The 25,849-nt window shown below is 33.7% G+C and overlaps 3 protein-coding genes across 3 annotated transcripts in view; 2 read left to right on the forward strand and 1 right to left on the reverse strand.

Annotated features, from left to right (window-relative positions):
• Window positions 1-7,080: 7,080 nt before the first annotated feature.
• On the reverse strand, window positions 7,081-8,613 carry LOC147809603 (uncharacterized). The gene has a single exon (XM_087162877.1). The coding sequence runs from the start codon at window positions 8,611-8,613 to the stop codon at window positions 7,081-7,083; it is 1,533 nt and encodes a 510-aa protein (XP_087019003.1).
• A 3,486-nt stretch (window positions 8,614-12,099) lies between these two features.
• On the forward strand, window positions 12,100-12,807 carry LOC147809604 (ATP-dependent DNA helicase PIF1-like). Its single transcript, XM_087162879.1, has one exon. The coding sequence runs from the start codon at window positions 12,100-12,102 to the stop codon at window positions 12,805-12,807; it is 708 nt and encodes a 235-aa protein (XP_087019005.1).
• Window positions 12,808-16,595: 3,788 nt separating this feature from the next.
• The window catches only part of LOC107440615 (uncharacterized), a 54,690-nt gene continuing 45,436 nt past the window's right edge, over window positions 16,596-25,849 (forward strand). The window contains exons 1-3 of the mRNA XM_087164397.1: window positions 16,596-17,033; window positions 18,340-18,431; window positions 22,681-22,835. Of these exons, the coding sequence (XP_087020523.1) occupies window positions 16,943-17,033; window positions 18,340-18,431; window positions 22,681-22,835 (338 nt within the window). The 5' untranslated portion in view covers window positions 16,596-16,942. The remainder of the gene's footprint in view (window positions 17,034-18,339; window positions 18,432-22,680; window positions 22,836-25,849) is intronic.

The raw sequence follows: 25,849 nt of genomic DNA on the forward strand, positions 1-25,849 counted from the left end.
AATTATTACATTTATTGTCAATCTAAAATTAGGCCTTTTTTTCCTCCTAAGTGTGAAAACACATTTACTAACTTAAGGTAACGTAATTTAACACCATTCATCTATTTTAATAAGAACGATTCAGAGAAAAGCAGGATCAGAAAAATTGAGATGTGTATTTTAATTTATATTCTGCTTCAAAAATGAGACAAAAGAGACACAGAAAACTTTTCTGTTATTATTTAATGGTATTCATTAGTCCTTAAAATTCCAAAAGAATTTTTTAGTTGCTGGAATAATATAATAGTCTCATTTGTAACAACTTATTTTTTAATTTTTTTTTACACAATAGCTTTTATTGTATGTAATTTGCTTTAAAAGTTCAAATATTTATTCTCAGATTGTCATGCAGTCTGTGTGTCTGAAAACTGTATGGCATATTTTATTTTATTTGTTCCTTGCAGAATGGTAATAATTGTTTCTTATTTGATAATAAAAATCTTACTTTTGCTGAGATAACTGATCGCAAGAGTTTTGTTTTATTATCATAACATCGATTAATTTTTTTTGAGAAAAGTGTAAGTCCTCAGCCTTTCAACCCAATTGCTTTAAAACTACTTTCTTTATTTAAAGTAAATTATTAAATTTAAAAATTGTTAAGATTCTCTTATTTGACTCAATATCTTGTCTTTAATGAATCAGAAATAAATAAACAGATTGTCCTTAAATTGTTATACAGTTATGATATGAGAATGTCAAAGTTGATGCTTACTGTTTACATTATATTCTTATTTTACAAATCATAAAAAGTTTTCTTTAATCAAAATTGTGTTCACCTCATAAATATACTTTAACTGCCATAAATTTTTAAGTCTTGGCTACCAAAGCTGTGGACGTATGAAGGAATACGTATGAAGGCATTTATCATTTGGGACATAACATTTACAAAAAAGTGTCAAATCTAAGTACAATTGTTTGAACGCAAATATTATTGGCACTGCAAATGGGAATCATGACATCAAATTTAATCATAGATATCAATGTCAGAAAAGTAAAAAAGAATAAATTTATGCATAAAGCTGACAGCAACAATCTCCTCTTCATTACACGTATATAAAAAGAAAATGCTTAAAACTCATAAATTGTGTAGTTACTTAAATTAAAGGTTTTAAAAACTAAACAATAAGGTACAAAACCCTGCTACATTATTGAATATTGTGTCCACATACTTGGCAAAGACAACATAAATTATTTGCAATAAATTTATAAAAATAATTAAAAAGCTATACCCTACTCATATATCCTACACCCACAACAAAACTTTATCCTAAAAAGGAAATAAAAAAGTAAGAAATAAATATGTGTTTCAGGAAGTCCGAATAAAAAGAGAATGATAATACACAAAAACTTTTAAAGCAGCTAAATTTATTAACACCTCATGTTCACTCATGCGCTTTTTAAATCGTATATCGCAAGTGAAACATGTGCGAATTCGAAAATTCGAAGATTTTCGCGAGAAAATTTGAAAGCCGACTTGGCGAATGTAAGATTGGCGAATTTCAAAATACGGTGCCAAAGAAGTGCCCGGGAGTCGACAATGTGTAAAGTCGCCGACGGGACTGCGGTTTATCTTGCTGGTAAACGGGATTTTAGCTTCTAAGTCATTCCGGCTGATTTACAAAGGGTGCACAATGGAACCTAATAATGCCCCATTTGCGGTACCTAATTTGCTTATCATATTGTGACTTGGTGTGGTACCCTGTAGCAATATATCTTACCAAGTTTCATAATTATAGGTTAATATTAAGTGAGGATACAGGTCAATATGTTTAATTAAATTATGAGTAGTACTTTCTGAGCTCCGATGCTATAAATATAAAAGGAATATAGGCATTGCCACTTGGCCTTTTGTTTAGGTATATTGCAATAAAATAATGTTGAAAAGCTTGAAAATTATAAGGTAATATTAAATAGGCCAAATATAGGCCTTTTTGTATAAGCAGAGAGCACAAGAAATCTTCAGAAATTTCTCGAAATTAATTCGATAATTAGAAAATTAATTAGAAAATAATTAGATCATGCATAATATTCCTTCAAGTTCCAACGCTCTAATTTTAAGACAAAGAATTGAAATTGCAATTAGGACTTTTTGTCCCAACTAACTTGTCTTCAATTTTGCAGCAGACACCCTCGTGTTTAGATATATATCGTAAATTGTAAAAATAAATTACCCTTAAGTATATGCAGATAAGAAATCTTCGGAAATTTCTCAAAATGTTCAAATATTTAATACTTTCTTTATATAAAGGGGAATAATGAGAAAGATAATTTAAAATACATTGATATAAAAAGGAATCACAACATATGTTTTTAACATATAATTTTAAAACTTAGCCAGTTATAATGTTATAACGTTCTTAAGTATCAACAGCTAGCTACAAAATTATAAGCGAATTAAGGGTCTCACAATGGGATATAATAGGTTCCCACTGTCTGCGCTTCGCAAATACATAGGTTTGATACCCTTTGAAACTTTGAGACTTTGAGCCTTTGAGGCTTGATACCCTTTATGCATCCAAATGACTATGGGCCCACGCGATGACACGAAGCACGTAACTATTCATCCCAAGAGTGCGAGTTCGAATCCTGGCTCAGTGTGTTGGGTCATTCGTAAATAATTCCAGGGGCTCGCACTCCTACCACTTTACTTCAGTCCTATATAACTAATACTCTCGACTTTGGTTACCTTCATTCCCTTGCTAGCAACAGTGAGCGTATGGTATTACACATTTGATACCATGCAGCACCATGCATTGCCACGGGCCTTCCGAAACAGACACCACTACCACTTATACTTATAATAAATTAGACGATGTTATATGCTTCGGAAGCTATTTTACGTACGACTAGTCCACTACCAATTTTTATGTGCATTAAATTAGCACAACCTCCAAATTCCGCCTACATATAGAAAATCATCTCTCTCTCTCTCTCTCTCTACAAGGTCCCGCAGTGGACTGATCGTTAAGACACGGCTCCCAGCAGATCACCGAAGTCAAGCATCACTGGCTGCGGTCAGTGTGCGGGTGGGTGACCACTTGGATCAGTCTGCGTAGGGACCGAGGGTGTGCGGTATTAGTCCTCGTCAAACTGTTCTACCGTAAAGTGCTCGACTTCGCGTGCAGGTCGTCGGACTACCGAAGCGGGGCTGCCATCCCCTCTTCGGAGGAACAAAATTGTGATGGTATGTCTTCGGATCATCTTCAGGGATGTTTTCCAGACCGTCGCCAATATTCCATTGTGCAGCTCTAGTGCGACGTAAATGAACAAAATCAAAATCAAATCTCTACATGCTAGATACTGGTGGATTTTTCACAGGATCAACATCGATCGTATAAATCTTACGTACCGGAGAATCCCTCAACTACCTTCAAAAGTCCGAATACATCTCCCTAACTTCCACCTTTCAGGATAAAAAAATAAAAGAACTTCCACAAATCTTTACTACCCCCATATTCAAAGACTTAGTCTGATATCATTGGGTATGATATTTGCAGGGACTAATATAGGGGATAAGGACATTTAACTTTCCCGGGGGGGTTTTAGAAAAGCAACATGCTTTTGACAGACCGGTTTTACGCACAAAAAGTGGCGTTCGCGTCGTCGTAGTGATTATTTTCTGACATCCTCGCCGTACCTTTGCATTGCGCGTAATCAGTGTTGATCATTAAAAATCAATTTAATTTAAATTCTAAAACTTTTTCATTTCCGTAAACCAGTATATTATTTTGTATATTGCTTAAAGATGTCTATTCATTACTCATAATTTATTTGTTTGTTTATTGAAGCTTTAAAAGCAGAGATCATTCAGATTACGAGCAATTATATACTATAGTTTCGGTTTTGTTTAGTTTTGGTTTTCAGAACTTAGATTAATTAAAACCGAAGGAAGGATATTTACTTATCCAACCATAGTTATTAGTTTGAAGCGTCTGGTTCTATTATAACTGAAGTATACATGCTTATATTAGCATTTTTTTATATTTAAAAATATGATTTAACAGAAGGAGTTCGAAACTAAAACCCTTAGAATTTTATAAGTTTACTATTATTGTTTTAAAATCGCAATAATTAAAAATGCACATCAATGACACATTTTTTTAAAGCCATGCAACCGTAAATTTGTTAAATTTTCCGATCAGAATTAAAAATAAAAATCTTTTTCATGAAAATAATTATTCGTAGTATTTATTATGAACTCAATTGTATTATCTATTAATTTCCGATCTTTATTAATGCCTTTGCACAAATAATTATTCAAATTATTATAATATATATATATATATATATATATATATATATATATATATATATATATATATATATATATATATATATATATATATATATATATATATATATATATATATATATATGTATCAGTATCAAAATCTCCCAATTCATTACTTAATGTCCGCGTAAGACTATGTACCTTGCTAATTAATTGCCCACAATCAAATGCTCTTCATTTTGTTTTGATTTACAAGGAATATAGATAAAATAATTCATAATTTATGTAAATATTTAAACATTGCTGCCTTTATGAATGTTATTTTTAAGAAAACAATCATATTTTGCGTTACACGTAAAGGGAAACCACGAAAATATCTTTCAGATTGCTTGACGCTTAAGGAGTTCCAGCGAAATGCTCAGTAATCGTAATGAACTTTTTTTTTATATAATAAATAATTTTTTTAGCGTCTTTGACAGACAGTCAATTATTTCGATGAATATAGCGAGATGCTCTTCATATTTTTTGTAATTTTTAACTCATTTCAAAAATCAAAGTAACGTGCAATTTAAATATCGGCGTAAAACAATGTTTATAAAAGTTATAAAAATAATTTATTTTAACCAAGATTAAGTTGAAATTAAAGTAATAAAATTTTGCGTTACACGCAAAGGAAAACCTAGAAAATGTTTTTCAGATTGCTTGGCGGTAATAGGATTTCAACTAAATGTTCATCTTTATCTCAATGAAATTATTTTTTTATAAGCAGCCATTTTTTATTATTAATCAGGCCTAGCCGTTGTGGTTCAGAAGATCAGTAGTCTCCTTGAAGTCAGGCTAACCGTGGGATGTTTTCCTCAAAATGTAACGTAAATGCGGGCTAGTTCCATCAAGAAGTCCAATATGGAGGCAAATTTCTCTCAATACTTTATAAAGGACTCTCCCTGTCTTTTGGATATGATTTAAAATTGAATTTACGGAGTTAAACATGAGTAGGCGTAAGCACATAATTAGGTCGGCTGTTCGACGACGGTTAAAAAATTATGAAATAGATAAGGTATCAACTTCTTGCTGAATATAAACGAAAAGCTCTTCTTCTTAACTCAACCAGTAAAACAAAATAAGCCACAATTTAAGTATCGAATTACAATTATATACTTATGAAAGTTATAAAAATAACCTATTTTAAATAAAATTAAATTATCAAATTTTGCGTTACATGCTAAAGAAAACTACAAATGCGTTTTTCAGATTGTTTCTATCGGTAATAGGTATTCCAGCTAAATGTTCATTATCTAAAAGAAGTTATTTTTAAATAATCAATAATTTTTTTTCTTCCCATCCTTGATAGATGGCTTAACATCTTTGTGAATATAAGGAAACGTCCTTATTATTTTTAATTCAACCCAGAAATCAAAATTACTCATAAGTTACTTGGAGTACAATCATAATCATTAAAGTTATGAAAATAACTTATTTCAATTAGGACTAAATAGAAATAATCAAATTTTGCGTTACATGCAAGGAAAAACCGCAAAAAAGTCTTTTAGATTGCTGAACGGTAATAGGATATACCTTGGTACGGTAATACCTCGTTATTGAAATAGAGGAGTAAAATCGTTCTTTGAAAAACTTTTTGAATGAAAATAATTAGAATTTCCATTACACACAAATGAAAACCAGGAAAACGCTTTACTAGCAAACTAGCAAACTAATTGTACGCTAACAGGCTAGCTTGGAATGTTTACTAAAATGTTCTTTATTTTATTTATTCACTTATTTTTTGTAAGTACATAAATTGTGTGTTTTATTTTATTTCAAATATTTGAATTTCAGAATGATATAAAGAATTAAATTTTAAAAACATATTAGTCTTTTTTTTTAATTTTAAAATTTACAAATTATAAATCTTTAAAAAAATCTGGAAAAAAAATGTGTCATAAAATTTGCGAATTTCAGATTTTTCTGGCAAAGAGACTGAATGTTATCAATTATTATTAATCATTACAACTTATAAAAATCAAATAAAAAAAAGAACAAATTATGTACAGCTGCAATAAACAAGCACCGCAGTTCACTAGAGGACGTGGATATAGAGTACAAACTAGTTACTAGACCAGTGATGTCAACGTTCACCGTGACGTCCGTTTGGTCGAGTGATTGATCTTTCTGCCTTTATATCTATGGATATTTGATATAGAACGGAAACGGCGATTCATAATGCCTACTCTTGTTTTGTTCTGCCTAATTCCATCCCCCCCCCCCATGTATTCCGTCTTCCCGGAAGGAATATTGCCATCTGTGTCCCATGTTGCCACTCACTTCAAGTTTAACACTTCCGTCATGTTTTCTCCTAGTTAATTTTGTATTTGAGTTTGTGAATCTGGCAATTATATTTTATGTTCTTTTTATGTTTATAATATTAAGTAAAAAGGAAAAATATTAGGAAAAAGGAAAATATCGTAGTACATTCCTATATAACTGAAGAGAGGAGGAGAGGGAAGGGAGAAGGGCTAAAGGCATGAAACCGGTCTCTCCCCAGATGGCGTATTCGAGTGTTGCGATCGCGAATTGAGTTCTCTTAAACACAACGTATCGTAAGTTCTTTAACTTAATATTATAAACATAAAAATAACATAAAATATAATTGCCAGATTCACAAACTCAAATACAAAATTAACTAGGAGAAAACATGACGGAAACGTTAAACTTGAAGTGAGTGGCAACATACTCCCACCTTTGTATTGCTCTGAAGCAATACAAAAAACCTAATGCTGTAACATTTCAAGAAATCAAAAGTTACGAATAATTCACAAGTTCTTTCGTTTCACGGGTACAATTCGACGTCTACATCGAATTGTTCTTGCTTCTTCTAGTTGGATCTTATTTTTTCTTTCCATGGGATCTGCAATGCCTAAAACGTCTAAATCCTTTACTTTTGGCAACTCCATATTTTGCAAACTTAATGCGACTAAGTTAACCTTTTTCTTTTTTCTTCCTAGACCTAAGATTGTCCAACCTAGTAAGGTTTCTATGGCTGAAACTCCCGATGTTAACACTTCTATTTTCCCAGTCAGGATTCTTCCAAGTACATCAGCTCCTATAAGAACTCTAATAAGAGGAGTATCTTTTCCAACATCTGTTATTTTTATTCCTCGCGAAGCTAGATCAGCAAGTAAACTTCTATCCTGTATCCTTGGTAGCTCTGAGAAAATCTTTGCTTGATCAAGAAGAGATATTGAGGTCGTATATTTGCGATTTAAACTTTCAACAGTTACCATATATCTCTTATGCTCTGAAGCAGGAGAAGCTTTCCCGCCAAACAGTCCTTGAGAAAACACTTCGCTTCCAGAGGGAGAAAGTCTTAGTTCTTCAGCCAAACTCTTTTCAATATAGGAACGCTGTGATCCATCATCCATTAGTGCACGAACACAGACTTCCTTGTCTCTATTTCGTAGTCTGATCGTAATTGTTTTGAGATATATTTCACGTTCAGAAGAACGATTCGTATACAATATTTTTGTTGATTTCTGTTCATCACCTGCTATTTTGTCCTTAGATGAAGAATTAATTCCTTTACGTAGATCTGGGCAAAGTATTGTGTAATGCCTCCGTTTACAAACTAAGCATCTTACATTACTGTGACATCTTTTTGCCATGTGACCAGATTTGAGGCAAACATAACAGCATCTCTTTTGTATAACTCGTGATTTTCTGTCCTCATAACTCATTTCTTCTATTTTCTGACAGTCTTGACTTGGATGTGAACAGTCACAGAAAATACAATTGTTTTTTCCTACTGATATGTTGGCGATCAGTGTAGTAGCAATAGGTTCATCTGTTTGAATCGATTTGTGGTAATCTTTTCGTTTCTCGTCACTTTCCTTATCTCTACCAAACCCTTCACGAGCTAAACTGATCATTTCTTCAGATTCAACCTCATGTCTCAAAAAACACATTAGTTTTTCGAGGGATCTCTGACTGGCAACGTCATCAGTATTTTCAGAAATTCTACTCCGTTCCCAGGCTCGCATAACATTTTCAGGTAAGCATGACTCTACAAGAGGCTCTAGAAAGTCAGCAAATTTCTCTTTCGTACGTCCCAAACTTTCCAAAACTCTTAATTTTGTTTCCAGCATATCGTAGAAGGTTGCTAAATCAGGAGAATTCTTTCCGGCAGTAGCATTTTTCATAACAAGAGAAAGGAGATCTCGGATGTATATTTGTACTAAAAGATCTTCTCGGCCAAACCTTAATTTTAATTGTTTAATGGCTTTCGGATAATTCTCTGCTGTTATTGGGAAACTGGAAACGAATCTTGCTGCCCTGGATTCGGGTACCATAGATTGGTATAAATATTGGAACCTGTCGATCGCAGATAAATCTTCGGATTCATGAATTTTGAAAATATACTCCAGAATGTGAGATATTCTTTAGGGTCACCAGAGAATGTCTTCAATTCAAATTTCGGTAGTTTTAGTTTCACGGCATTATCCTCTAAAGAACTTTTGGCGATGGAACCGGAGTCCTTATTTAAAAAAATTGCGACTTTTGCGTCTAGTTCAAGATAATTATCTCTGTAATTTTCCGCTGCTTCAAAATCAGTTTCGTATTCAGCAAAGGTCTCAGGTTTTTCTAAAAGTACTGAGGATATTTCATTTTGAATTTCATTCAAACGAGAAAATTTATCTTGCAATTGAGACCTTAGTGCGTGCAACTGATTAATAACCTTGGCAACAGTTTCCTGTGTCGCCAACTTATTCGACGTGGTCGTAAAAGTTGTTCTTAATGACTTTATTTTCACTTCAAGAGCATCCATATTCTTAATGTAAATAATATTTAGTCAGTTTATTAACTAAATTCACTTAATAAGCCCTCAGTTTCTACTTATTCTAAATCTCGAGTTAATTTTCTTTCTTAAACTTAATTCAGATCAAACGTATAAACTCTACATAAATGGAGACTTCGTAAAAAAAGACATAACAGAAGCAGCCAAAATTCAAAATTACTCGTACCTGTTTTATCTTATACAGTAGGGAACCGATTATCCGGAACGATCGGGACCATCGCTATTCCGGATAACTGATTTTTCCGGTTTTCTGAATCGCTACAAAAAGCCGTTTTTTTTATTGTTAAACCCAACTAAAAAAAAAATTTTTTTTGGAAATAATCTTAAAAAGAAGAAAAGAAATGATGGAGTAGCACTAATGATTATTTCCAAAATGATGGTAAGGTAAACATCTTTCAAAAAAGAAAGAAAAGTCCTAAAATATTATGAGGAAAAAAAAATTTTTTAAAAAATGGCGGGAAAATTTATCGAATTTCTTTCCGGTTTTTTGGTTTTCCGGTTTTCTGATTTCCGGATAACGGGTTCTGTACTGTACTATAATACGAGGAATGGTTGCCAAGTCGAAAATCGCCCCAGAATTAATAAACTCCGGTAAACTTGGGGGTCTGGGGTTTTTGGCCACGAGGAATCGATTGGCGCCGGTTTTGAAGCGCTACGGTCGAGCAGTTCGGAGTTACAGATAGGATATTTTCAAACTTTATTAGTTCGCCATAATGGCTATAGATACTTTTCTCCACTCTTATAAATGTATGCTAATGCGAACCTTACAATTGACATATTAATTTTCGACAACTTAAACCAATAATATACGAAGGAATTAATAATTTAATTGTAAGGTTCGCATTAGTTTACATTTATCAAAGTGGAGAAAAGTTTAACTTTTGTGTTAAAATCACCATCAACAAAGTCCGACATTTCAACATTCGTCAGATTTCAAGCTACATTTTCAACATGCAGAACGCACCTCTACATGAAATTCTCCAAGGAGCCGGAATTTTGGAACAACAAGCGATCAACTCAATTCTACCCGCAAATGGACAGCTAGAAGATACCGTCATTGTCAGAATGCTTCTCCATTACGCCGAACAAGCTTACCCGACCGTCAAAGTTGCCGTACTTCACCCTGAATTTGTCGCACGCTTCTACGTTACAACAGCGGATGGCGCTTATGAAGAAATGGCTCTTCTCAACGATATCAGCGACCAGAACAAGGCTTCCAACTATCTATACGGCGTTCAACAAGGATTCGACGTGCTACTCATTCCCATTCACAAGAGAGCTCAAATGGATCGAGGCGAGCACTGGATGTTAGGAATTTACGAAGCAAGCTATGGAGAACGTCAACTATTAGTCTGCGATCCAGTCGACAACCCGTTGCCCATCGATGCTGTTTTGAGAAAAATACTGCGACACGTTTTGAATACCGTTGTTACGAATGAAAAGCTGAAAGGATGCATCGTGAAACCTCGCAACGCTTACAACCACCAAGATGACGCGTCTTCCTGCGGAGTTTACATCGTCTTTTATGCTCGACAATACCTCTCTCATCGACGCCTTTTCCTGGACAAGAATTTTCAAGAAGCGGATGAACGGAAGCAAATTTACGAATTCGTTGCGAACAGTGACCAATTGAACATGTCGGGACCATCTGAAGCCGCATCTTTCACATCTTCGACCAATATGCACGCTTTGAATATCCAAGACCCGATGATAACGCCGTTGCGCCCGACAAGCAGCGTAGCAAGGAACGAATGTCGGATATATTGATGGAACTTAATGCATCTCGACGAGTAAAATACCGCGATTATGAAAGACGCAGACGAAAAAACGAAACAATGAGGGGCAGCAACATTCGCCAAGAGGAACAACGCCGCCGTAATGAAAGACTCCGTAGAGCTGCGAAATCTCGGCCTGCGTCAACCTACAAAAATGCTGCAACTTCCGACGTGGAATATCAAAGTCTTGATCCATTTAACGTCGCGTGCATCCACGATGGCGCTTTGCATTTCCCAGAAGAAAGAGTGAAGAACAAATTACACGTAGATTCATTTGGCGACTGCTGCTTACATGGAAGAATCAAACTACCAATGCCAGAATTTCCAAACGAATTAGCGCTTCTATTTGCACGACAACACCGCCTATCGGAAGAATTCCACAGAAGGATCCGCAACATCGACGCCTGCTTTGCACTTGCCTCATTCAAAGTCGACGACGACAGAACCGTCAATCAACATGGAATCTACGCGTTTATCGCCGGCGGTCAAGTCCATCACAAGATCAATCTGGCAACGTGCCCGACTCAAGACCCGCAAGGTGGATTTGAACAGCCGAAGTTTGCCCAAATGTACTTCATGGACCCGGACGAGGCTACAGCTGCGCGATCTGAGCTCAACCGAGAGTTAAGCCAAGAACTATTGCAACTACTCGAGGAGATCATGCGCTTTAACAACCCGTTAGCCCAATCGTTTATGATGATGAGAGAAGTGATCGAAGAAACCAACCAACGCGCAATCGCAGCCGGAGTACAACCGCCCAATGTCCACCTCGTCTTTACAAACCGTGAAGGCGACGATCCTCGACGATTCAACGCACCAGTTCAACGCACTACGACTTGCACAACATCGACGAACTCCTACGCGCGATTTGCAACAACATTCCGTTTGGAGGCAAAGTCATGGTGCTTGGTGGCGACTTCAGACAGTGCTGTCCAGTTCAACAACGTGCCAACAAAAGCGAAATACTCGACCTTTTGATCAAGAGAAGCCATCTGTGGAAACACTTCAAGACTTATTCGCTCGAAAAGAACATGCGCGTTGATCCCGAAGAAGAATAATTCGCGAAATACCTGCTGAAGGTCGGCGACGGGGAACTCGAAGTGAATGAACTCGGCGAAATAGAAGTCCCAGAAGAAATTCGCTCTGGTGGTAACCTCATCGATGAAATCTTCGGACCATGTCTCAGAAGTGGGAACTACGAAGCAATGAAGAATCGCGCTATTCTTGCACCATTGAACGACGATAAGGACAAGATCAACGAGCAGATTATCGCTATGCTTCCAGGCGAAGAGAAGACATACACAAGTTTCGACTCGGTAAAGGATCAACATGAAGGGGGAATTCAATTCGCGCCTGAATTCCTGAACTCGATCAACATCGCCGACTTGCCTCCACACATTCTGAAGCTCAAGAAGAACGCCATCATCATGCTTCTCCGAAACTTGGACGTCTCTCAAGGAATGCGCAACGGAACACGATTGATTGTCACCGAATTTTGCAACAACATCATCAAGGCTAAGATCATCACCGGTGAACACGCAGGCCGACAAGTGCACCTTCCAAGGATCACGCTCGACTCCAGCAAATCACAGCTTGGCGCAACTATGCAACGGCACCAATTCCCAGTTACTCCAGCATTCGCCATTACGATACACAAGTCACAAGGCCAAACATTCGAATTCGTCGGCGTGCTTCTCCTCACGACGGTCTTCGTGCACGGAATGCTCTACGTCGCGTTTTCAAGAGTCAAGCGTCAAAGTGCGTTGAAGGTCCTGCTGCCTCCTGAGAATCCAACCCACACCCGAAACGTCGCATGGAAGGAAGTCCTGAACAAGAGAAACTCACCAGCCGCACCTGCCTCTCCGACAAGAAACTACCTGGACAACATGGAAGACTTCGCAATCGATGATTAATGTTTATTATGTTTATGCTGTTATAGGTTTATAATATGTTTCTTATGTATGTATATATGTTTGGTTTTTCTAAATAAATTTGTCAAAAATATTGAACTTCAACACACTTCAATCTTTACACTGCTCACTTTGTACCATTTCTTTAATTGTATAATTGTTTGTTATCAATTACGTTTTATTTCCTATGACTTTTCAATACTTTACCTTTGTATAGAATAGTTCCCTTTCCAAACTCTAACTTTGTTTAGATAGTTTACAATGGTGCACTTTAACCGGTTATCTTTTCACCAATGGTTTCACAAATTTTCTTATGGCATGTATTGTTTTGATAAATCACAATTGAAAATTTAAATCTTCGAGTTAGCTTCGATACCTGTTTTTTCCGAGCGGAGCTCGGTCACCCGCTGGTCCTTAACAAAGTAATATCTTGTTCGTAATTTTGCCGTCTTCTATTTCACATCGAAATGCAGAGTACAATGTCTATTGCACGGACGCCACTTTGTTATGAAAAATGCTACTGCCGGAAAGAATTCTCCTGATTTAGCAACCCTCTACGATATGCTGGACACATTAATCTGGCAATTATATTCTTTTTATTATGTTATTTTTATGTTTATAATATTAAGTTAAAGAACTTACGATACGTTGTGTTTAAGAGAACTCAATTCGCGATCGCAACACTCGAATACGCCATCTGGGGAGAGACCGGTTTCATGCCTTTAGCCCTTCTCCCCTCCCTCTCCTCCTCTCTTCAGTTATATAGGAATGTACTACGATATTTTCCCTTTTCTTAATATTTTTCCTTTTTACTTAATAAAAACATTTTTTAAAATTTCCGTGATACTTTTCTTTAGAACTATGTTTAATGTAGTTTTCAGTTCCATGTAGTTTTTCAAGTTAAAAGATTTTAATCTATATGAAAATCAAGAGAGAAACTAACGTACTTCCTTCCTCTATGACTTTCCACACGTTAATGGGGAAAGCATGTAAAGTGTTGCCATAGGAAAAGAGTTCTGCTCTACGCCACCTGCAGCCCATTTCGATCGCCAATACGATTTTCATCTTAATGATGTACGATTTTACTTCCAACATACATGTAAATAATATCTTTTGTAAATCGTCTTAATATTCTGAGTGTTGTATTGTAAAATAAAGTAATTTAGAACAAAAAGAATCTCGAGTCATAACATCCCATATAAATAAAGAACAAGACTTTCCTGCAGAAATCAAGACTGCGTCATATTCTTTCGAATTCATACTAGAACATATCTGACGAATGCAAAAGCTATTCGCGATCGCAACGAACTATAGGGGGCGTTGTTGTGTGAGACGGATACCTGCGATTTCCAATGAACATTGATTCAGTTACTCTAGAGACGTCTTTAATGTAGCACGTAGCATTGCAACGTTCCTTCTTTATTGTGGCTAATTAAATTTAAAAAAGAAAGATATTTGGTTTTTTTTCTTATGCAAACGAAAACAAAATGGTATCTCTTTTTATTAGAGAAGGAATATCCAAAACACATCGGAAAAATATTTGTACATTAACAGAAAAAAATATGTATATTCTTATAAAAGTTAAAACCTAATGCCCGAGAAATAGTTTTACTAATTTTAATGATATTACATGAAAGGCCCATTTAAACTTTACATTCTATAGTTTTAAGAATCATATTACTTCAAAAGTTAAAATGAACAGAAAGTATACATAAACCTTATAATTTTATGAAATTTAATTTTGTAAAAAAAGCTTTTTATCAAAAAAATTCAAGTTTCAATAAAAAACATTATTTAGAAACTAAGAAACGTAAAATAAAGAATGCTGACGAAGCAAAGACAAAAAAAAAAAAAAAAAAAAAAAAAAAAAAACAATTCTTTTTTGTCGCCATTTTTAGTGCTACGAAAATTCGTCTTTGGGATTTGTCAAAAACAAAACAAGATGCATTTTTATTTTTTCAGGAGAGAAATATTTTACCGAAAAAACGAAAATGTACCAATTCCCACAACATGAAACTTTATCTTTTTAAACGTACGTTTTAGAAATGTTATTTCATTTGGAATCTTATTTATCAGAGTTCATATGGCGATATGATTGTTTTGAATCTATGCTAAACTCTATAACGGCTCATTTTCCACCGAAATCCGACTGACTACTTTGATTTTAAATAAAGTGTTTTATTTTATGATTTGTCGCAAAAATTTTAAGTGTAGATTGGAGGCACTTAAAAACCGCCAAATCTGCAGCGGCGGTGGCGTTAATACGTAAGTACCGAATTTTTATTCCATACTTTTCTGAATCATATTACTTTAAACATTAGAATATACAAGAAGTATACGTAAACACATAATGTTATACCATTTAATTTTTCAAAAAAGGTATTTTGACAACAATTTTTATCAAAAAATTATAAACTAAAAAACGGAAAATAAAGAATTCTTAGGATAAAAAACGATTTTAAGAATTCTTTATATTGAAATAAAAACTTTCATATTGTTTCTTTTTTTATTATTCTTATGGTTCTTAATCAGACGTAAAAAACCCTTCTGTGGAGAACTATCATCAAATAAGAAAGAAAAAATATTTACAAGCAAATTTTTTATTATAAAAATCATAACACTCACCTGCTTTATAAATCCGCAGAATTCCAAATGAAATGTTCTTCGTTTGAAAATTTTATTTTCAAATAATATATGCATGGATTATCCCTTCATTATTTTTAGATAACATACCACACTTCAAAATTTTATAAATGTAAGAACTCGATCTGAATTTGAATATGTAGCTTAAAAACAGAATAGTTGAATTCTAGTTGAAATTATTCCTTCAAAACAAAAAAATAATTGCCAAGAAAACGATACAAATTTATTAATAATCAGCACAAATGAATCTATTTCAAGTAGTTCGGATGATTCTTTATTGTTGTTTTACGAATAATATAGATACAGAAATATATACTATTCTAAAAAGGAGAACAATATTCTATAACTATATATTATACAGTTCTGTGCATATTCTGAATTCTTATTTATTCATTGGACTGACGAAAGAAATGCTGATTTCACTTTAATTTTTAATGAATTGAAGACAGAAAAAATTATTTTACCGTAATACACACAATCTGTAACAGCAAGTGATCATGAAATTGGAAGTTATGTTGTTGGTAATAGAAAGGTAAAAATTATCGAGAAATTGTTCTTCAAATGCTTGGCGTGTTCTGCTTCAATGTTTGGCATGTTCTGGTTAATTTTTTCAAGAAGTTCTACCTTTTCCTTAGGGAAATTTTACTTCTTATTTGCTGCTAATGAAATGGTGTCCGTCATTGCCAATGGCTTTGTGGGAACTAATGTCCGATATTTTCAGTCTCCCGCTAGATGGCGCACTCGAGCGTTGCGATCGCGAATACCGATTTGTACTGGCACCTGATGACTAATGTTGTTTCGCAGTAGAGCTGCACAATGAGCTATTGGTGACGGTCTGGGAAACATCCCTGAGGATGATCCGAAGACATGCCATCACAATTTTGATCCTCTGCCGAGGAGATGGCACGCCCGCTTCGGGTGTCCACTTTGGAACCACAGTATAATGTACTTCGAACACAACTTGTTCCTAGTGCCCTGTCTTAATTCTCATTCATGGACACTGCAGACGACCACAAATTTTAATCCTTCATCTAATTCTTAAAGGCTATCCATCTGCTGTAAAATTCATACAACCACTCATCCTTAAGCAATTGATAAGCGAGCTACAAGCGTGAAACAGTAAAGGGCTCCAAAAGTAGCCGTCAATCATAAGTCAGCATCATCATCATCTAAATCTTTCAAACTTTTGAGTTGAATCAGTTCTCTATTCATAAGAATGTATTCAAATTTGTAATACATTATGAACAACAACGGGTTCATCCTTTCCGGTGCTACTATTAAATAGACAACTGTGTAGACAACTAAACCAATTTTGTTTTTCGCCTGGTAGAGACGTGTTGTTTATTTTGACAACAAATGTGTCAACAAGAATATTTAATTTAAATTTTATTGCTATGAACTGCCAAGGACAACTGATTTAGAGTTCTTTTTATAAGTTTTCATGAGTTAGATGAATTTATCTGCAAAAGTCTAATTTATAGAACTCTAAACAATTATGAATAAAGAGTTAATTGACAATTTGTCTTCTGCGGTATCTAATGGTCGTACAGATATTGTTCGCACATTATTAAGCGTGTTTGAAAATGGTATGGTTACACAAAATTATTGAATTTTCTAATTTTGTAATTTCTTTGCATTCAATTGTGTTTTTCGCTAGTTTTATTTGAGCTTTCTTTTGAGGCGAAATTGAACTCCTGTTCTAATTCTGATGTTTTTATCTTGCATTATAACTTGATAATCGTATTGAAACTCATTAGATAAAATTGGATAAAACTATCTTTTACAATTTAAAGGCTTACTTAGATATGTATAAATGTTTGTGCGTTGAACTATAATTGCTAAGGAAATCAATCATACATAATTTGTCAATAATTTGCTCCATAGAATGCATATTTAGTACTCGATTTAAGGGGGATATTTCCGTATCGTGATCTGTAGCGCCAACTACGCTCGCCAAGGTGCCAAATAGATTTTTAACTTTCAAATTTTTAAAAAAGAAAACATGTAGATGTTTGCCCGGGGGTGGCTACGAGTTATACCTTTCTCGTTGGTCCCTTTCTGTGATGTTTCTTTCAGTTTCTCACAGGCCACTGCGCGGAAGTTTCCTAAACTTAGCCATTATTCTGCCGCAGATCACGATACGGAAATATCCCCGTTTTAAGAATATTCCCAGAGATACCAACTTGCTCCGGACAGCAAATAAGTATTTTAAAGTGGTAGTTTATCAATTGTGATTCTTGGTTTAATAAATTCAATTTAGTAGAGTTTTATCCACCACTATTTCTGAATAATTCGTAGATCACAGTTGTTTGTAAATTTAACGTTAATCTGCTTTAATTAAAGTATTTTTTAAAAAAAGAAATAGAAATATGAACGAAAATAAAATTAGTTAATCCTCATGCTATTAAATGTTTATCCTAAAAAAAAAGGAAAGGAAACTGGACTATTATTGGATATCAAATACTGTTATTGGATATCAGATATCCTGCTCTAAGTCAGGCTAGATATTTGGTATTCTGTATCTAGCCAAAGTGAGATACGTTACATCCCTTGTTATAAGTATATTATTGTATGTTAATGTTAACCATCTTCGACAATAAATCATGATAATTTGAGTGATAAAGCTTCTTAAAATTTTAACATTATTCTGGAGAACACGTTCAGGAAATATTATTGTTAAGGGGTTAATTCCCTAAAACTGCAGTTGTGCCAAATTGCTGAAGTGTCAAGTTACTACCCGACCCTATTTTTTTAAATATTAATAAATTTTTAATTTTAGTCACCAAAACTTGCCGATTGTTGTAATGCAAAAACTGTTACTGAAATCTTCCAAATTGTTTATTCATTATGTTGAATAAGATTTTAAAACAAATATTTTTTGTTAATTTTTAGGCACAACTCCAAATATACCTAAGATATCATGTGATGAATTGCTATCAGAAGCTTGCAATCCATCTGGCACACTTTTACACCTTGCTACAAAAGTAATTATCCCTTCATATTATATTTACTTACTTGTTAATTACATACTTTTTATGAAAATAAATTTTTTATTCTAGTCATTCAGATGCAAGTTATTTCTCAGTTGCAATATAAACATAATTATGTGACAATTTTCATTAGTGTAATAGGTACTTATATTTTTTAAAAGTAAATCATAGTTCATATCTTTTTGTAATGCCATCAAATATTTCCGAATATTTTTGTAAAAAACCGCTAATAAGTTTTTCATCTGGGTAACCTATTTATTCCTTGGCATTTAGTTTCACTTTTGCAGCTGATAATAAAAAAAAAGCTGTTAAATTTTTGCTTTATTATTGTTTATGAATAGTTTAACCATTAAGATGTATTCTTTTACCTCTAACTCTCTTAAAGAAATTTGACCTTTTTTAGCTAAGTATCCTGAAAAGTTTTTTTTCAAAGAAACTTTTTTGAGTGAATATTACCAAGGTTGTATACTAAGGGCGCTTTTTCATTACACGACACGATAACGACAAAACGGATCCGATTGTCGGCGAACGACATAGGGTCAAGTAAAATACATGTACAGCAACGGAGCGCTTTTTCACTCACCGATACGATAACGATTATGTCGTATCCGACAAGGCGATATCGTTTGTCGGAATTAAATGTCGGTTAGGCAAGCAAACTTCTCCTCAAATCGTGGCGATTTTATAAGTTGTTGTGTATCTTTCCTGTTTTATCTCCTCTTTTGATATCATTATTTTATTCTTTTAATCAATTTTAATATTTTATTAGATCATGTCAAATGTAAAATTCGAAAATAAAAGTTTTATATAATTTATTCTCATGTCTGGTTATAAATTTTTAATTTTATGAAGTTGCATTTTTTACATTATAATGAGGTTGAAAGACGTGAACAATCATAAAAGTTTCATTGAAAATTTTTATAAATTCATTATATGCTTTAATGAAGGGATGGTATTTTTTATAATAGTAACGGTTTGATAAGAAGGCAAATAAAGACCCTTATGTATTTCAAACAGAACTCGATCTTACTACTGGTTTCTGCTTGATTGAATAATATAAAGTCTGTTCCCTGATTCAACTGAAACATTTTTTTGAAACATGATAGAACGGCTTCATAAGATAAATTTGATAAAACTCATTTAAAAAATCATCTAAAAAGATTATTCGAAATGAAACTAATATTTTAATTCGATTTGAATAAAACGTTATTACTTTAAAACATTTAAAGAATTTAAGTAATGTTAAGTGATTACAGACATAATTTTAAGTGTAGATTGGCGACACTTAAAAACCGCCAAATCTGTGGCTGCGGTGGCGTTAATACGTAAGTACCATTTCGTGCACCCAAAAACGTTTCTGCACTGCTAGCTTTTTTCTTCTAAAATAAAGTAAGAAGTTTGAGACGACGATTATCATCCGGCATATTTAAAGTTTGCAGAAAAAAATCACAGCAGAACACAAGCAACTGCTCACTTGTTGGGTCTTTGTGCCAACTAAATTAAATGAATGCCAATTTACGATACTACCAATAATTTTATCAAAAAAATAACATATTTTATTTCTTAAACATTTTAGAACACAACAACATTTATTATATATCTAACTCCGTTGCCAAAGCGAATTCAAAACTAAAACTTATAATTTTTTAAAACACATTCAAATAAATTATTTAAATTTTATGTCTCTGCACACTCAAGCTCAAAACATTGAATGAACAAGAATTTCTACTTCTCGGACTAACGATATCGGACAGGTGAAAAAACAATTGCTTAAACGATCCGGCAACGACATTGTCGTTCACACATTTGTCGTCCGATTTTGTCGGTATCGTGTCGTGTAATGAAAAAGCGCCCTAACTCTTAAGAGGAGGTTACTGACCTATGATCTATACCTGATAGATCATCAACTTTGGAGTTCTGGGTAAAAGTCTATGGATGGAAAGCATTGTTCATTAGAAATAAATTAGGAACCCGTCGTAAAAGATAGTACTGCCTCAAGCTTGTTATTTTATTTTAATTGATTATTGAATTATTATTTTGCAGCAAATGTGTTCTTTTAAACTAAAATTGTTCTCTTTAAAATTAAAATTTAAACCCAAAAAGTGTTATTTTTCCTATTTAAAAATATTCATTACCACTTCAAAAAGCTCTAAAAAACCCATCTGGGTTGGATTTTTTTGAAAAAAAAGCCTGTTTTATTTTAAACTATGCTACAGTGGGCCAGCATCCAAGGTTTCGTGGCCAAAATGAGTATTTCGATAAAATTTGTTTCAAAATTTGGGGTTTTTTATGTGCAAGTTAATTGAATTCATAGTTGAAATTTTGAAATGCACTAAAAATACCCCCAAAAAAAAACACTATGACGAGCAAAAATAAAAAAAATAATATAGTACTTTTAAATAATTAAACATAGCAATGAAAATATAATTTTCTTAATTTTATATTAAAAATGAAAAGCAAATTATATTTCCGAAGTAATATCACAAAATAACGCGAATTAATTACAAAATAACACAAATTACGAAAAAAACGTAATTTTTGTTTTTCGGTATATTTAGTCCACCTTTGCAATACGGGCAAAATGGGAAAGGTTTTTTCAAAAGAAGAAGCATCAAAGAAGACAACAAAAAAAGGTTTACCTAATTACCTCGTGGAACTTTTTGGAACTAAGTTTCGAAAGTCATTCAAACATTGTGAAATGTCAAATGATAAGATATAAACTATAAGTTTGTCAAGAGTATTAACTAATCCAACAAATTGAAAAATTTTGGAATGATTATGAATACTTAATTTGGGCTATATTAAAACTGCCAACACATATTTTAGTTGAAAATTTTATTTTTGACTTTTGGCCAAAGATCATGGTCTTCTGGCCCTCAGTGCATGCTTCTGATTAATAACATTACTATTAAAGGATTAATATTAGGTGTGAAAAAAGCCCCAAGGAACCCATCTGGGTCAGGTTTTTTTTAATTTTTTTAAAAAAAAAAACGGCCTGTTTTTTTTTAAAACCATGCTTATGATTAATGACAGATTACTATTAAAGGATTAATGGTAGGCTTGAAATCATAAAAATCCCTGTCACATTTCAAGGCAATCTACAGTGCCTTTTTATGTGTGACACAAGATCCCTTGTCCTAAAGTATGATTTTATTTTATAACCGTTGTTGAACAGCCATCCCAATTTTAATGGTTTACACAATGTTCAACTCTGTAGCCTTGTAATTTTGAACACAGTTCAGAAGACAAGAGAACTCTTGGATCAAGTACTGGGAGAAATTTGCCTTCGTGGAGGACTTTTTGATGGAGCTAACCCTCATTTGTGTTACATGGAGAGGAAGACCACGAGAACCTCCCACGGTTATCCACGGACGGCAAGGGGGCTTAACCCATGATCCGTCTATCACTGAGGATATTTCACGTCAGCACTGTGGTCAGTGCAAGCCGTATGCGGAACTCGTATCGACTGTGATTTGAACCCGCTTCACCTCATTGGAAGGTGAACAGTCCCCTAAGCCATCGAGGCTCCCTAAAGTATGGTCGACTTTTTAAACATCAAATATTCACTAATATTAAAAGCTGAGTCTTGGTGGTTTAGGGGATAGAGCTCTTGCCATCTAATGGGGTGCCCTGGGTTCGATTGACACCTCATTCGCTTCACCTCATTGGAAGGTGAACAGTCCCCTAAGCCATCGAGGCTCCCTAAAGTATGATCGACTTTTTAAACATCAAATATTCACTAATATTGAAAGCTGAGTCTTGGTGGTTTAGGGGATAGAGCTCTTGCCATCCAATGGGGTGCCCTGGGTTCGATTGACAGCAAGAGCTGGTTGATACGAGTTCCACACCCGGCACGCACCGACCATAGTGCTGACGTAAAATATCCTCAGTGGTGGAAAGTTTTGTGGTTTTCCCCTCCATGTACCATGAATGTGAGTTAGTTCTATCAAAAGAGTCCTTCTTGAAGATAAATTCCTCCCAATACTTGATCTAGGAGATCCCTTGTCTTTTGGATTGGGTTCAAAATTTCTAGTCTACGATACGGACATTGGTAGTCATAAACTCAAAATTAGGTTGGCAGTTCTACCATGACGGTTTAATTAGGTTGACAGTTATAAAATAACATCAATGAGCAGGAAGAATAGAATTTCTTAACTTAGTAATCTTTGTATAATGTAATACTGGAAATCTTTAAATGTGGTAATTTGTTCTGATTTTGATGTGTGTGTGTTTTTTTTAATAGCTTGATCATGTGGATATTGTAAGGACGCTACTGTCCTCTGGTGCTAATCCAAACATTGAAAATACCATTGGTGAAACTCCAGTTGATCTTATTCAATCTCAGAGAATGACAGCTGTCTATATTGATGAGCTTCTAAAGTGTTCTGCAAAATCTGAGTGAGTATCTGTTGAAAATTATTTATTTAGAATTAATTACATAAGAATTCCAATTATTGGTATTTCTTGGGGAAGGGAAGAAAAAAAAGGAGGGGGAAAAAACTCTAGAAATGGATGTAATTTTTTTTAAAAAAAATAATTAAGGATTATTTATGATTGTTAGTGGTAGCTTGGAAGATGTCAAATAAAAATACTAGTACACTGGAACACCATTCTTTAATATAAAGTTAACAATCTTACATCTTATATAGCGGAGAGAAGACTGTTCAGTCCCAGCAGTGGTTATCGGTAGTGTTCTTCCGCAAGTATCCTTCCACATAGGAACTACCCTGTTTGATCTTCTCACCTCCGGCCTTCAATCCAAACCTCAATCCTCCTGCCTCAGACTTTCATGGTTTTCTAGCTGACACAATTTACAGCCGCTACAATTTTTTTTTACTTTTTAGTTAACTTTTTTTTATCTATATAATTTTATTCATGATGGTTAATTTTATTGTTTATGCATTAAATTTTATTTTGTTAACAAGCAGATTTAAAATATATTTAAAGTCAATGATTGATGATGGTATAATGAACTCTGGATTTCCAACTATAATGTGGTTGTAACTAGAGGTTGTGAGTGCGCAAAATACAATGAATATTTACAGATGAAAATAAATAAATAAAAGTAAAATACTCGGCTTATTTTAAACTAAAACAGATCTAACGGCTAAAACATAATTTACTATAATGCAGTTTTCCAGGAAAAAAAATGCCATTTAATATAATCCTTGATTGGTTAAAGTACTATTTAATATTATCCATGATACTTTAAAACCAATATGCTGTTTCCGAGCAGAAATTTTTGATAAATAACATTCGGAAAACTGCAAAGACTACATTTGTTTTAAATTAACCTGTTAGGGTGACCAGTCAGAAAAATTTATAGATAAGAGAAGTATGATTGATAAGTTCATTGTACGCGTACATTGTATTCATAATTACAAGGACTGTAAATGCATTCTATTATGCTTTGGGTTAATTTCCACATGATGATGCAGTATACCACTTCTTATCATTTATACGAAAGACCATACTTCTTATCATTATATATTTCATTAGCTATTTTTCTGTAGAGATCAGAAAAAGTTAGAATAAGGATCTAAAAGTTGAGTCACTTTTCCTTTATTCCAAAATATTTCACATTTAATGTGCAGTAACATCCAAAGCATGACTAGTTTTTATAATTTCTTCAAAACCTTTTTTGAATTAAATGATTTATTGCATATAAAGGCATTTTGTTTTGAAAATGAAAGATTTTGAGGCATTTGTTTTTGAGATGATTTTCACGGGAATACAAAAAATGAACATATGTTTAAGTTTCTATGTTTGAATGATGAACAATGCAGTGTGGACATTCTAATGGCCATAAAAACAACACTATGTTTATGGAATAGCAAATTGGATATGCTGTTCCTTAGTGTAGGTAGTTTTAGTAAGAAACACTCTTATAACTAACAATCATTTATTAATTATTTTCAGCATTTAAAATTTAGTTTCCAGAAGATGTGTCTTAATGCAAAACTAGCTGGTGAGAAATTTAATTGCTGAGTAGAAAGAAGGAAAGTCCAGATTTGATTGCACATGTGTGATAGTTTGTACTCATGGCCTTGAACGGCTAAATGCACCACATTGGACTTTATTTATTAGCCAGTATCATGCAAGGGTCAATGTTATAGAGGTTATTCAAAAGTGCATGTACTGCACAGATTTGTTATATCCATAGTAGCATAAGGAAGAACTATAGTTTCATTGTCTTTGACTGCTTGTAACCCACCTAGCTTTATATCTGTGGGTATGAGTTTTTCGCGAAATGAAATCTTTTAATGTGTACAGCTGATCACATGGCTAGTCACTATCTTGCAGTTTGTCTCAAAATTGTAGAGCCTTAACTGCCATGATATATATATATATATATATATATATATATATATATATATATATATATATATATACAGTGAAACACTCCTGTCCATACAGTGAAACAGTTATGGACACTCCTGCAAAACGGACGCCTCTCAATACGGACATATTTATAATTCTCCGGGAATCTTCTATGAATAAACCATTACGTACATTCTCCGCAAAGCGGACACTCCCGTAACCGGACGCGGACAGTCATTTTGGTCCTGAAACGTTGTTTTTTATCTCTACAAACCGGACACTACTTTTTCTAAATAAATTGCAGGCTAAAAAAATGCAACTTTTCACCATTTTTAAAGCATCTAAATAAAACTTTTTGCCTTATCCATAACTAAAAATATTCTTAAGCTATTTCACCACCGAGAAATCAATCTTTCTCCTGTCACCTGGCCTTATCTTTGTAAAGAAAGGAGAGAAAATGGTACTGCACTCCTGAAATAATTCTGACATCGGCATCTTTTGATCTTTTCATCTGGACCACACAGGTTATGAGACCCCTCAAGTTGAAATGACTTCTCTCAATGCTTCTTCCCCATTGAAAATTTCTTTAATTTTCTTATCAATTTGAAGACTGCATTTAACACAACTGGGGTAAAAAAAAGAGAACAGAAGTATAATCTTTGAGGTGTTTATATAAATAACATTTATTCAGACACTTGATAGCTGATCAATTGTGAATAATCTTCTCCATAGGTCCTCATGACTTACAGGTATGTATTACTTTTTTTTCTGTGAATCATGGGAGGTTTATTTTCCAAGAAGGTATTAACCATGTTCCCTATCAAATGATAAGTAGGTGTAAGGGTATGTGAACCTAATAATTGAAACGGACTGAGGACAGTACGCTCCTATTTGGTATCATATATCTAACTTGAGTATCTTTGCTAATAGGAAAATTATAATTTATCTGTAGCTACATCCAGAATTATGTATTTATATCATACTTCCTTACATATTCTTTTTTATCTTTCTTATTGTTTAAATAAATATTCTCGTAGATATTAACAGTATCCTTGTAGATATTATTTAATTATTTCTACATCTTTGAGAAT

Source organism: Parasteatoda tepidariorum, chromosome 5 (assembly GCF_982258835.1).
Source record: "Parasteatoda tepidariorum strain Cologne lab strain chromosome 5, Ptep-v5.0, whole genome shotgun sequence".
NCBI classification, from domain to species: domain Eukaryota; kingdom Metazoa; phylum Arthropoda; class Arachnida; order Araneae; family Theridiidae; genus Parasteatoda; species Parasteatoda tepidariorum.

Excerpts from the sequence above, each read along its gene's own strand:
- LOC147809603 (XM_087162877.1), bottom strand. The coding sequence starts at position 8,613 with ATGGTACCCGAATCCAGGGCAGCAAGATTCGTTTCCAGTTTCCCAATA.
- LOC147809604 (XM_087162879.1), top strand. The coding sequence starts at position 12,100 with ATGAAGAATCGCGCTATTCTTGCACCATTGAACGACGATAAGGACAAG.